Raw genomic sequence first — 12,510 nt, 5'->3', positions numbered from 1 at the left:
CGGTTAATCACATGTATTTTCTAGTTCTTACTGAGTCTATTTATGACAAATTACAGAGGCTCTAATTGAAATTCTGGTTTGGTAGGTGTTTCTCAGACTCATTTCATTTCATTTTTTTTTACTTTTTTGACTCTATTTCCTTGTTCACCAAAAGGATTAACCAAGTCTACGTCCCTTGTAGAAGAAGCCTGACTCTCATCTCCTTGTTTTGCACACAAGTCGGTTTGCCCGGTTACTATCAGCATATATAAAAAATTCCCACACTTCTGAACGCACCATGGATCAGACCCAAGAGAGAAGAAGAATGAAAGAAAAGAAAAGCAGCGAATGCTAGTAGCTCGATCTACGGAGGCCTGGAGGGGAAAAAAGATGGATTCATGAGAGAAGATAAATATTTACTGAAGGAAAAATCATAAGTTATATTTCACTGAATATATGTGAAATTCTTTGCATCCCTGCATCCAACAAAAGAAAAAGAAGTGTGCACACAGGATGCATACTATGATAACAATGGTGAGAAACAGCAGTATGAAACAACAGCGCAAGGTAAAAATAAAGTCACAAGTGCATAAATAAAAATATGTAAAGTGACAGTAGGACAGCAGGTTGTCCGACTTGGTCCTGGTCCAGATGGCCTGAGGGAAGAAGCTTCTTCTTCATGAACTGGTTCAACAAGTTTATTTTCTCCTCCCACAGTCTGGACTTTGCCAAGTCTTTGTTCCCCTTCCAAGTCAACCAAATCACTTTACCACATTTTTATTTAATAGTAGTCGTAATGTTCCAAGGGGTTCCTAGTCAGCCAAGTCTGGTTCAGATGTTGCCATATGTTTGTCCCGGCTTCACTAAAAATCATTTTTCCCCGAGCTTGAAAAAGTGTGACTCAGCACACGTTGAACTTCTTAACTGTCTTCCACAGAACAAGTCAGGCATCACAAGACCTTTAAAGATCACGTCGAGTGAATGGAACGGATCGATTCGATCAAGCAACACGCCGTGTTCCCTCCAGGACCTGAGGACGCACTGTAGCCACAGCAGCCATCCAGCCTTCCTGCTGACACACACTCACCACGGAGGAATCCCTCACACAGAAGGGTGTGTGTGTGTGTGTGTGCGCGTGTGTGTGGCTCCCCCAGAGTGTGGAGTCGATTTTACCACCCGGCCTAAATTTACCCAGCTGCTCCACTAAGTCAGCAACTCGCACCATCTGCACACGACACTCCCAGGTTCAGCAGGTTTAGACACAAGCCACACCGACATGTATTTCACCATAAACTACCAAGAAATGTGCAGAATGAACAACAAAAGTGAGTAAATACTGTAGAAACAAGCGCAAGATAGGTTAGAATAGGTGGATCGGAAAACAAATAAGGTGAGCAAACCAACCAGTTTAAATCTCAAAAGAAGCACCACGGATATGACTCTTCAAGTATTTAAGGATCATCTTCAGGTTTTTAATCTCAAATACTTTTAATATATCAAATATTCGTACTTAAATTAGTTAAAGCTATGGCCTACCCTTAAGTTTTCTTTCAGGAAAACAAGATAAATCTGAACAATAAATCAATGTAAACATGAAGTAGTTCAAGTTATTCAAGTGAGATCAGTTGTCCAAGCAGACAAAGAATAAGTTGGAGCAGGGCTCATCAACTTGTAGCAGGCGCGAGCTACTCCCAGGGTCGTGTGACGCTGCCACTGGTTCAGAACACGCTTCTGAAACTGATAAACAATGGATGATAAATGATGCTCCTCTCAAACACTTCAACACAATAGCCAATGGCGCAACAGAAAAAGGAAAAAAATCAAACATATGATGGTTTTAAATAAAATGTAAATGTATTTTTTAACAGGCCGTGGGCTCCCCCCTCGGTCTCTGCGGGCCACATGGTGGTGACCCCCTCTTCCCCCGGTGTATGTGTCTTCTGTGTTCACCTCTTTATCAGTGTGTATTCACGTGCCTGTTATCTAGTACTCCAAGAGGTTGAGTCTACTTTCAAGGTTCCTTCTGTCAAACATGATGACCAGCTGCTGTGACCTATCTTTACTTTCATGCACAAACTTGTTCCTGAAACTATCCACTTCCCCTTCAGATGTTGCAACACTTGCGAGAGCCAGAACAGGTGTTACCACATTCAAAACTTGCCATGTGATGCGGACAGGTCGAGCGAATGAAGACTTCACCAATCCGATGCCAATGACTACATTTATTAGAAAAGTGAAGCGTTTGTACAGCCCAACAGTTGCACTCAGTGAAGCTCATCAAGTTTTGCCCAAACAGCCACGATGCACCAGTGAAAGAAAGAGAAGCTAAAGTTAAACACACACTCAGAAACTGGAGGACAAAGTAACTCAGGATCCCAACATGAGCGAGGCCCCGTTCTGGACGTGAAGCTGTTGAGAAGGTTGGGGCTGGAGTGTTTGGGGAGGGAGCATTGAATGGCATAAACGGTGTCGGGGAGGATTGAGATTGAATGCAGGCTCTGCGTCACGAGCTGGACTTTTCTGTGGGGGTGTGACAGGAGGCTGGGAGACGAGCATGTGCTGATGCCCCGCCGACGAGCTCCCAGCCCCCTGAACTGAACTAGCTTTCTTCCTAAGCCACTGAGCTGGTCCTGCTGAGGTGGCGCTTGCGAGCCTCCTCCATCAGGTTCCTCAGGTACTGGATCTCTTTGCTGATGGCTGCCGCCTTCTCCTCCAGCTCCTGGTTCTTCTTCTCCAGCTCCTCGCACTCCTCGTTGAGCAGCTCCTGCTCCACGCGCTTCTTCTGGCGGTAGCGGGTTGCGGCCGTCTTGTTCTGCTCCATCTTCTTCAGCTTCCTCTCCACCACTCTGGGAGCTCCGGACACCGTTTTGACCTTGGGGGACCTTGCTACAGGGGACCCAGGCTCGGGTTTGCAGTAAGGTTTGGCCCGAGATACGGCGCTCGCCGGAAAAGGAGGCGGAGACTGGTGAGAAGGCGAGTTGCCAAACGACTCAAATCCAGAGTCGCTGTCACAATCGCTCGATGAGGGACTCGCTTGACTGGTGAGGGAGCAGCTCACGCTGGAATCTGGGCCACTGCTGGTGGCTGCAACAGAACTCTCCGAATCGGAATGATCCGCTTCAACGCCAGGAGACGTGGGGCTGGGAGCGGGCGAGAGCGGCTCCAACTTGATCACAACTTCTGGATCCAGAGTGACTTCGGCCTTCACCTCCTGCACTGACCCAGAGACGGGGAGCTCCATGGGAAGGGGAGGGACACTGGAGAGATCCAGTTCCATCGCTTCAGGTGGACCAACAATGGTGTCGAGGGACAGAGCCTCATGGGGGCTGAGGGACGCCAGGAACTCCTCAGGGGAGCTGGGGGACTCGTCGGACGAGCAGGAGCAGATGAGAGACTCCAGGTCCAAGTCGTTCAGGTCGATTTTCTCAGCCATCCAGTCCATGTCCGCGAAGGCATCGTCTGCAGAACGACCAAATGAAAATAAACATGTGGCTGATAGGACCATGTAGACTCAACTGAATACACAGAACATGGACTTATGTACTTTTAATCCTGTTCCAACTGTAAGCGATAGAGAGCAGGAAGTTGCACCGAAACTTGGCAAGACCCCCCCCCCAGGTCAATGAGGTTAAAGACAAACCAGTTTAAACAGACACACCCTGCTAATCCCTCCAGGTTAGAACTCAGTCAGCAGAGAAAGTGCTTCCAATGATCCGACAACCGTAACATGACTGTCACTCCTTTATTATCTACAATTACTATCTACATGTTATCTGTATACTTAACTAAACTTTATTTATAATGTCATGATTATATGTAAAGGGTATTTATCAACTGTGTCGTTTGAAAGTTTGCGACTTTGCTGATGCTTTAGTGGACATCTTTGATGTTTGTCGTGCATCTTCAATGTCTTCGGCATGTGCCAGTGTCTTTGCTGTCATTGGCTGCTGTGACATATTTTCTCATTGTGGGACTCATGAAGGCCATTCAATCTAATGAAGTGTCACACTCCACCTGAACAGTCTGCTACATGCTAATCTACTGTAAGGAACGGCCATTGGCCCCAATATGCAAAGGCTAACAGAACTTGTGTACAGCTTAGCAACAGTGAAAAATCACCTTTGTCGTCTTGAACTCCGACATGGTCGTCGAGCCAGGACAAGGAGTCTGCTCCAACCTTGATTCCCAGGAAGGAGGAGGACACGGGAGGGGTGGCGGGAGGAGAGGGAGGCGCAGAGAACAGGGCTTGGTACGGAGACAGGGGCGGAGCGTTGGAGAACGAGGGCGAGGCTGGTGCCTTCCCCTCGAGGAAGGAGGAGGGAGAAACAGCTTCTTCATCATCTGGGTCCAGAAGGGGCCCCATGGGGTCAGCCATCAGAAATGAGCTCCCTGTCAACAGAGGTTTTGGTGGTGAGAATCCATCCTTCACGTTCGATAACTCAAAAAAAAAGGCCATTACCGAAGCACAGGGCCTCCACGTCCGCCAAAGCCAAGTGCGTCATCGCTGGTCGATGTTAGCCGTGAGAAAGTAAACAAAGATGGCCGCAAGAATTTGAAGGGTTCCAAACTGCTGTCGACGGCAGCAAAGCTGTGGGGGGATGCCAGGGGATACCTGCGGGGAAGAGAGCCCAGTCACGTCTTCTGTACTGCACCACCATTACGCCAGAAAATTCACCAAACAAGTGCCACAGTAGGAACATCACTTCTTATGTTGTGCTATTCACACTTTATCTCTCAAATAACCAAATCATTAAAATATAACTGCAGTACATCAAAAAACAAACATTGACATCATTTGTGAATGATAAACACAGTTGACAATTAAAGTCACGGGGAAGTGACTGAACTGCCATGTTATAAAAGTGACAGACATGTCATGTTATTATGTTATGATCGACTGCTCCAGTCACATTCCGGTGACCTGGCATGTGGGGGAGGGGCCTTTCTAGAGCAGGAAACCCCACCCATCACCCGGAGGTTGACATTTCCTAATTTGGGCATGGCGTGTCCGGAACCACGCCCCCAGCCGACGTCACAAGCCTCTTGTGGGTGTGGAACCGCCATTTTCACAACAAGGCCACTCTGAGTCTGCGCGCCATTTTACACGCCACGTTGCCAAAGTTCCACTAAATAACAGCATGAATTCACGCCTTTAAAAGGCTGGGTTCATCTGTCACACTCGACGAATTCGCTTAAAGAAATCAATCGTGTAAACTTGTAAAACACCGTCAGCCGACAGGACCTGTGTCACTAGCTTGAAATTTGACACTGGCTACAAACAAGGAGGCGGTTAAAACAGGCCTTATCTGTCACAGTCGATTAAAAAAAACATGTCATTTTGAACAGCACAGCTACAGAGTAACTGCGGAAACGAGTACTAGACGACTTACGCCATTTTGCCAGAAACTGCCAGTGCCACACGCCGCCGACCTGCCAGGTTATTGCCGATGCCCAAGTTGCCGCCTGCGCCTTAAATTGCCATTTTAAATATGTTTAAAGCAGTTTACAGCACTAAATTAACCAAATAAGTTGCGGTTCGCGTGTCGTTTCGCGAACGTCACTGAAGCAGCCGTCGAGCCACATGGGACTGGTGCACCTTCAAGTACCTCCACCGACGGCGGTTCTGTTTATATACTAAGCCGTGGCACAGTGAGATATTACTCCGCGCCGCTTGTAGTACCCGGATGAAAGTGACCGCTGATGCAGACTGAATGGGAAGTAGTTCGATCGCACGCCGCTTGATTCTCGATTCTGATTGGTTGAATGTATGAGAATCTAGACACCCCCGGCACCGGTCTCCGGACGTATACGTGAGGCGAATCTAGGTCAAGCGCCAACATGTAAACACGGAGTTAGGAACTATATATTTTTAAATCCACCTCCACACAAAATATGTGTTGCCTACAATGATTTGAAAAGGAGTCACTGAAGTTGGATTTCTCACTATCTGAACAACAATGAACCACTACTTCTCATAATAGATGTTTTGGTCAATAATTTACTAGGAACAAGCACAATGTTTTATGTTGTTTAATAGTAATTATTGAAAATAATTTATGAAGAATGGTGTTCTTGTTCAGTTAACACTGCCTCAATCCCAGTACCCACCAGAAAAACGCAAAAAAAATACACAATTTTCACTTTTATATTTTTTAATTTTAATTTTTTTTTTTATTAAACATTGGAAAGCATGATGGAGGAAGCAAGTTCAACACTCATTCTGAGTCCTTGATGTTTAAACATCAGAAACAATCTGCACAATGTTTCACCTCGTTTCCTCCACCAATTTGCCGAAATATTCCTTCTGGAACTGCTGGAATTCTTCTTCTGAGAAGAGTGACTTTGGCTTCTTGGGCTTACTGGCTGGTGGCGTTGGATGTTTCCGGGACTGTCTCCCCTTTATATGGTTCTGGATCTAGAACAGTTAAGGTATTAGACTCAACTGAACTGAATAGACGTGGAAAAGAGAGCCAGGGTGTGCAACCCCCTCACCTTCTGAGCATCCGAGACTGTGGCATTGTGGGTTGTCGCCATGAAATACCGGAGGTTTTCATTCAAGCAACTCTTCTTTTGGTTCTTCCGGAACTCATCTGTAAGAATGGGAAAATCTGTCTGACTTTGGATTTTGCAGTAGTCGTAAAAAGAAAACTCAAATGAAAGAAACCCATGTACACTTGTGACTCACTGGAGACACCCAGAGGTCACTTTCAGAATTGTCTCAAATGTATTTCCTCAACAGGTCAAAAAGGGAACAGATACCAGCATAAGTCATTAAAATGCAATGGTTATCAACAGTAACAAAATTATTTCTCATGTATTATAGGTTATTACAGAATGTGTGTTTGCAAAAAATAAAACAAAATAAAATAAAAATCCCAAATCGCCTATAGAGGATTTTCACGGCACGTCATCAAACCCGGAACCCGCCATGTTGGAGATAAGGCGATTCTGCAGCGTCTCCTTGAAAAATTGTGAATTACAGTCGTGTTTTGGGTTTGAACGAATCGTTCCGATGGTGAAAAACATTTGGAATTTTAGCGACTTCCGAAAGTTATGACAAATCAAGGAGAACAATGGCAGAAGTTGTCCGAAGAAAGGAGTCGCTTTGTGGCAAAACTGTGGATAACATCCGAATATTGTGCTCATTAAAAAAAGAAAAAGTATAGCAGGAATGACTGTTAATTTGCATTGTATTGCCGTGGAAGAGAATACACATAACTTTTATCAGAACATGTCATTGATGCCAACCCACACATTTCAAACATCAAAATGTTTAAATACGTCACATTCTCAAATAAGGTGCAAATGTCCTCGATTACTCGGTCAAACAGTTTCCCGACCCATCCGCACACCATCTGGTTATACACCTCTGAACTCCGGTGACAGTTCAGGTCCTTGGCGGTGGATGGAATAGACATTGATGATATCAGGATACGTCACCGACGGCAGACTGTCAGGATTGTCGTTCACCTATGACGATGGAGCCGACTCATATGAGTCTGCACCACCAATAAAGCTCATGTTTCCAAATGCCGAAAAGTCCCTCTCTGTATATCCTGTCACTTCCAACTCGTTTCAACAAGCCTTTCTGTGTTTTTTTTTTTGCGTTTTTCCATCGCACTCCATTCACAGTCTATGGGGATGTTTACAAAGAGTATCTCCAACATGGCGGCTTCCGGGTTGGTTGACACGCCGTGAAAACCCTCTATGGCAAAATATGCCATCACATGACCAATTAATTGAGTTGTAGGCTCCAGAGACTAAAAGCAGACCACTTCTTGATGCACTGCATTGTCCAAGTAACGTTACACAGCTCTTGAAATATAACTGGACACACTGACCGATGGCAGACTTGACGTGCTTGTCTTTCACCGTTGCTTTGCTCTTGCCTGGTCCCAGTCGACCCTGAAGCCTTTTCACCTGCCTGGTGACGCCCTGACGTTTGGTGCTCACGTGGTCCATGACAGTGGCTGAACTCGGAGTCTGCTTCTGGGGCTTCTTCTTCCCCTTGCTCTCATCTACAGGAACACAACAACAACAACAAAAACAAGGATGACTTGAGTACTGTCTTCACAGTAGATAATGTTTCTGCATTCCACAGGCTTTTAAAAAATATCACTCAAATTAAAAATAATAATAGGACTATACAATAAACATAAATATGTAGTCCTATTTGTGTATTAGTATGATTGGTAGTATTCATAGTCATACACAAAACACCCATGGTAAGTTTCTTACAGTTGTGTTCTCTACCAGAAAAACACATTCTTCAGCCTCTATGAAAACATAAATGAGAACTACCGCTATGGTGAAGATAAATGACTACGTTCACAATAAAAACGCTTTTTCATGATGGTTCACCGATACTACTATGCACCAGGAATCGAGTAATAAAACCTTCCTGAGAGCTGTTCACTTTTAACGTGCTATGATTACACCACTGGACGATGCTAAAGCTGAGCTATTCAGCCATCTTTACCTCGAATATCATCGCCGAGAAGCGCCAGTCCTCTTTTCAACAGCGACAGAGACATAGTGTAAACGTTTTCAGGCTGGTTCAGAGTCGCTTAGGACGAGAATTCCCCGGACCATGTGAGTTTATTATCAACAACCGGCTGGAGTTCCGGCGGTGCGTCGGTGATATGGAACCGACCGGAAAACAAACCCATGAAAGAATCCGGCCGGACTCGAAAATCATTGCTGTACTTGAAAATTATCTGTACTTATTTTAGTAATCCATAATAAAAAAAAGTAAATATTTAAAAGTGCCACGTGCCTGTAATCAGAAAGTTGTTCTGTGCGAGTATGTCTTCACCTTCACCTTCTTCTGCTGCTCATCTGGAGTCGGGTCGCGGAGGCAGCATTCGGAGCAAGGAAGCCCAAACTTCCCGATCCACACAAACCTCCTACAGCTCTTCCCGGGGGATCCCGAGACGTTCCCAAGCCAGACTGAAGACATCATCTCTCCAGGGGCAAGAACTCTCCACCGACCCGGAGAGAGCAAACCACCTTATTCCAGTCGAGAACCACGCTGAAGGTCCCGGTCCGATGAGGCCAGCAGAACAACATCGTCCGCAAATAGCAGAGATGAGATTCTGTGGTTCCCAAGCCAGATCCCCTCCGACCCCTGGCAAATTAGTAAATCAGTATGTCTTTAGTATTATTAAATACGAATGCAGAACAGGCTAATCTGGATTAACATTGCATTTTATTTAGAACTAAATTAAGATGAAACCCCAGAGTGCGCTGCGTGACCACTTCCGTTCCCGGGCGTCTGTTGGTGACGTGTAGTGCTCTCACCTTCGCAGCTACGTCACAGATCCACCTGCGGTCCAAACCTCCGCCGAATCGAACCGGCCATGGCTGTCCAAGCGAGAGCTCTGGTCACCTCCAAGTGGCTCGCCGAATCCCTCCAGATCCCGGGGAAGGTGCGCGTCCTGGACTCGTCCTGGCACTTGCCCAAACTTCAGCGCCACGCCAGGAGAGACTTCAAGAAGCGTCACATTCCAGGCGCGGGGTTTTTCGACATCGACCAGTGCTGCGACAAAACCTCGCCCCTTGATCACATGTTGCCGTCGGAGGCCGTGTTCGCCGATTATGTCGGGGATTTGGGGATCGACGGAGACACGCATGTGGTGGTGTATGACGCCAGCGACTGCGGCGCCTTCTCTGCGCCCCGCGCCTGGTGGATGTTCCGGGTGTTCGGGCACAGCAGGGTGTCCTTGCTGAACGGGGGGTTGAAGAACTGGGTGCTGGAGCAGCGGCCGGTGAGCAACCAGCCTGTCAGACCCGCTCCTGTGGAGTTTAAAGCCCAGCTGAACCGATCCTGGATCAAGAACTACGAGGATCTGCTGGACAACCTGGACACCAGGGAATTCCAGGTGGTGGACGCACGACCCGCGGGCCGGTTCCGAGGACTGGATCCGGAACCCAGAGACAGTGAGAGCCCACCTGTCATATTATGATTTCAATATAATGAAATTCATTTAAAATGTAACTCTAAAGTCACGAAATGTTGAGTCAAATTTAAGACTCATTCTCCCACAAGCTTGAGGCTTGATGGTCCCTCACTCACGATGTAATGTTCATGCCCTGTATTTCGTTTGTGGAAATGCAGAGGGTCCATCTTCAGCTCGATCTCTGACCTCACTCTGACGCACGCTCCCACTCACACACAGAGCAGGACTGACTCTGCTGTGATGGTGTGAGATTAGTGTGTAGCATGGAAGGAGATAAGAACGGTGAAGGTTTGACAGTAAAAGGAAGAAAGTAAAAGGCAGATGAGCTGCAACACGAGCAGATGAGGCCCCTTGTGAACACAACATGGAACATGAACTTTGGCTTTCTGCGAGATGACTCTTGTGTTTGTTGGGTCAGAGATTTTTCAGGTCCCAAACCGACAATGTCGCTCTTCTGATTGACAGATACAGAACCGGGTCACATTCCTGGCGCCATCAACATGCCCTTCTCCACCTTCCTCTCGAAGTCCGGCCACTTTCTCCCTGCCGAGCAGCTCCAGGCCCTGTTCTCCCGCGCCGGTGTGGACCTGAGTCGCCCCGTCTGCGTACTGTGTGGCTCTGCGGTGACAGCGTGTGTGGTGGCGCTGGCGGCCCACGAGTGCGGCCACGCCACGGTGTCCGTGTACGATGGCAGCTGGTCGGAGTGGTACACCCGGGCCGTGCCCGAGCATGTGATCTCTGAAGGACGGGGGAAGCACTTATGAGCCAGTAGCTGAGAATCGTTTCAAACCACTACATTTTTGTATTTTTGAATAAACCATAAAAGCGAATTAATTATATGGGTTCACTTAATTTATTGATTTAAAAAATAATCTTTTATTATCAATTGTTTCTGTGATGAAGTCAGTGCAATAAAAATGTTGAAATTCTTCTGAAATATTTCTTTAACCATTCAGGAATCTATTTTTGAAATGTGTTTTATCTGCTAATAAATAAATGGAAAATAATCTGAAATAAATATACAATATTTTCAGAGCCAGAACATGAAATTGTTCAGAAAAACCCAGTCTCTTTTTGAAAGACTATTTAAAAATGTTCACTGACATGCTTTATTTTTGTGACACGCTTCCACATGCTCTGACATGACAGCAACTTTGAGGTGGGTTGAATCAATACTGCAGAAGTTGTTGGGTGTAACCGTCCCTGTGTGTGAACATGATTGTGAAAGGAATCTTATCTAGAAAGGTCCGTCAGTTCAGGGCAATAAATACAGTGACCAGACGCCAAGATAGCAAAATGTCCGTTGAAGAATCCAGGAAACTCCTTGGCATGCTTCACGGTATTATTTTATATACGACTCTTAAAAAGCCTGTGTTTTTAATCCCACACAAGTCAACATGTAAATATTTTTTATTTGTAATGTAGCGCCCTCTTGAGTCAACAAAATGGAAGTCTGAATCACTGAGGGGATTAGTCCGCCTCAAATCAAATATTACTTTGGTTAAGTGAATTTTAATAACACTTTTCTGTCAGTCAACCTAAAAAAGAATAATTCAAAACTAAATTCTGGCTTGGAGAGGAAGTAGGTTCCATAGGGGGCGCACTGATGCCTTGATGAAGAGAACATGTTCATGCCTGAGGTGACAGCGTGTTGTCACACAAGCTCTTGAAACTCTTGCGGACAGAGTGGGTGTCAGGCAACAAAAAACCCTGCTGCAGTCTGGTGGTCATGCTTTACCTCCAGCAACAGAAGCTGAGAAAAAAAGGTGATGCATGGGGCTGTTACATCCTGCACAGAACTGCGGTCTAGGAAACATCGTCTTTGTTTGACTTCCTGCCATTCACTGTGAATCCTCATCCACCGCTTTCTCATGAAAGTTTGTCCCTCACTTCTTGGTACAAACATATATTTCTTGCCATTAGAAGTCCTTGCAACACTCTCAAAAATGTGTGTTCTCCTGAAGAGTTTCACTCTCTCTGCATTGAACCCGAGTTACCTCGCGAATAATGGCAAATGAATCACACGCTTGGTACATTCTGTTCTTAATGTCACTTGAAGGAAGATGTGATCAACACCAGAGTGGCCATTCATGCCTCCCTTGTGCAAACGTTTGTTTACTCCAACAACCCAACCTCACAGATACTGTCGGGAACCTTCTTCAGAGGCCCTGAAAAGCTTCAAAAACGTGCCAAAAACATAACATTGGAAGCATTAACCGTCCCTCCTGTGCTGAAAGGATAGAGAACGGATACAAAATGGTTGATTCATTTGCCATTAATCGCGAGTTAACTCACCTTTAGTGCGATTAATTGACACTACATACTTTAATGTATCGACACCCCTTTCTATTGAAGGAGTCTCAGTGTAAATCATAAACTGCCAACTTTATTTTGAGGTATTTTAAAAAATACCCTTCTCATTTCTTTTGTCGTTCTGCACTTCAGGAGGGCCACATGAGGCCCCCAGGCCCCACTTTGCCAACATCTGGTGCAGTATGTATCTAAGTGCACACCCACTGACCCGCTACTAGGTGGCACAGGAGCCTCGTGGCCCCTATCACTGGGTGATATA

General features: G+C 45.9%; 3 protein-coding genes across 3 annotated transcripts; 1 reads left to right on the top strand and 2 right to left on the bottom strand.

The window, feature by feature from the left end:
* Positions 1-2,181: 2,181 nt before the first annotated feature.
* Positions 2,182-5,599, bottom strand: atf4a (activating transcription factor 4a). The gene is made up of 4 exons (XM_053858030.1): positions 5,370-5,599; positions 4,439-4,591; positions 4,099-4,368; positions 2,182-3,438 (listed from the first exon to the last, which is right to left on the bottom strand). Exons 2-4 carry the CDS (start codon positions 4,479-4,481, stop codon positions 2,591-2,593), a joined length of 1,161 nt encoding a protein of 386 aa, XP_053714005.1. The 5' UTR covers positions 4,482-4,591; positions 5,370-5,599; the 3' UTR covers positions 2,182-2,590.
* Positions 5,600-6,186: 587 nt separating this feature from the next.
* rps19bp1 (ribosomal protein S19 binding protein 1) lies at positions 6,187-8,605 on the bottom strand. Its single transcript, XM_053858031.1, has 4 exons — positions 8,459-8,605; positions 7,821-7,997; positions 6,472-6,569; positions 6,187-6,394 (listed from the first exon to the last, which is right to left on the bottom strand). Exons 1-4 carry the CDS (start codon positions 8,511-8,513, stop codon positions 6,245-6,247), a joined length of 480 nt encoding a protein of 159 aa, XP_053714006.1. The 5' UTR covers positions 8,514-8,605; the 3' UTR covers positions 6,187-6,244.
* Positions 8,606-9,296: 691 nt separating this feature from the next.
* On the top strand, positions 9,297-10,924 carry LOC128754499 (3-mercaptopyruvate sulfurtransferase-like). The gene is made up of 2 exons (XM_053857163.1): positions 9,297-9,918; positions 10,404-10,924. The coding sequence occupies exons 1-2, from the start codon at positions 9,339-9,341 to the stop codon at positions 10,700-10,702; spliced, it is 879 nt and encodes a 292-aa protein (XP_053713138.1). The 5' UTR covers positions 9,297-9,338; the 3' UTR covers positions 10,703-10,924.
* Positions 10,925-12,510: the final 1,586 nt, after the last annotated feature.

The sequence above is a fragment of the Synchiropus splendidus genome, chromosome 2 (genome assembly GCF_027744825.2).
Source record: "Synchiropus splendidus isolate RoL2022-P1 chromosome 2, RoL_Sspl_1.0, whole genome shotgun sequence".
Lineage (NCBI taxonomy): Eukaryota > Metazoa > Chordata > Actinopteri > Syngnathiformes > Callionymidae > Synchiropus > Synchiropus splendidus.
This window is presented reverse-complemented; position numbering and strand designations above follow the sequence as displayed.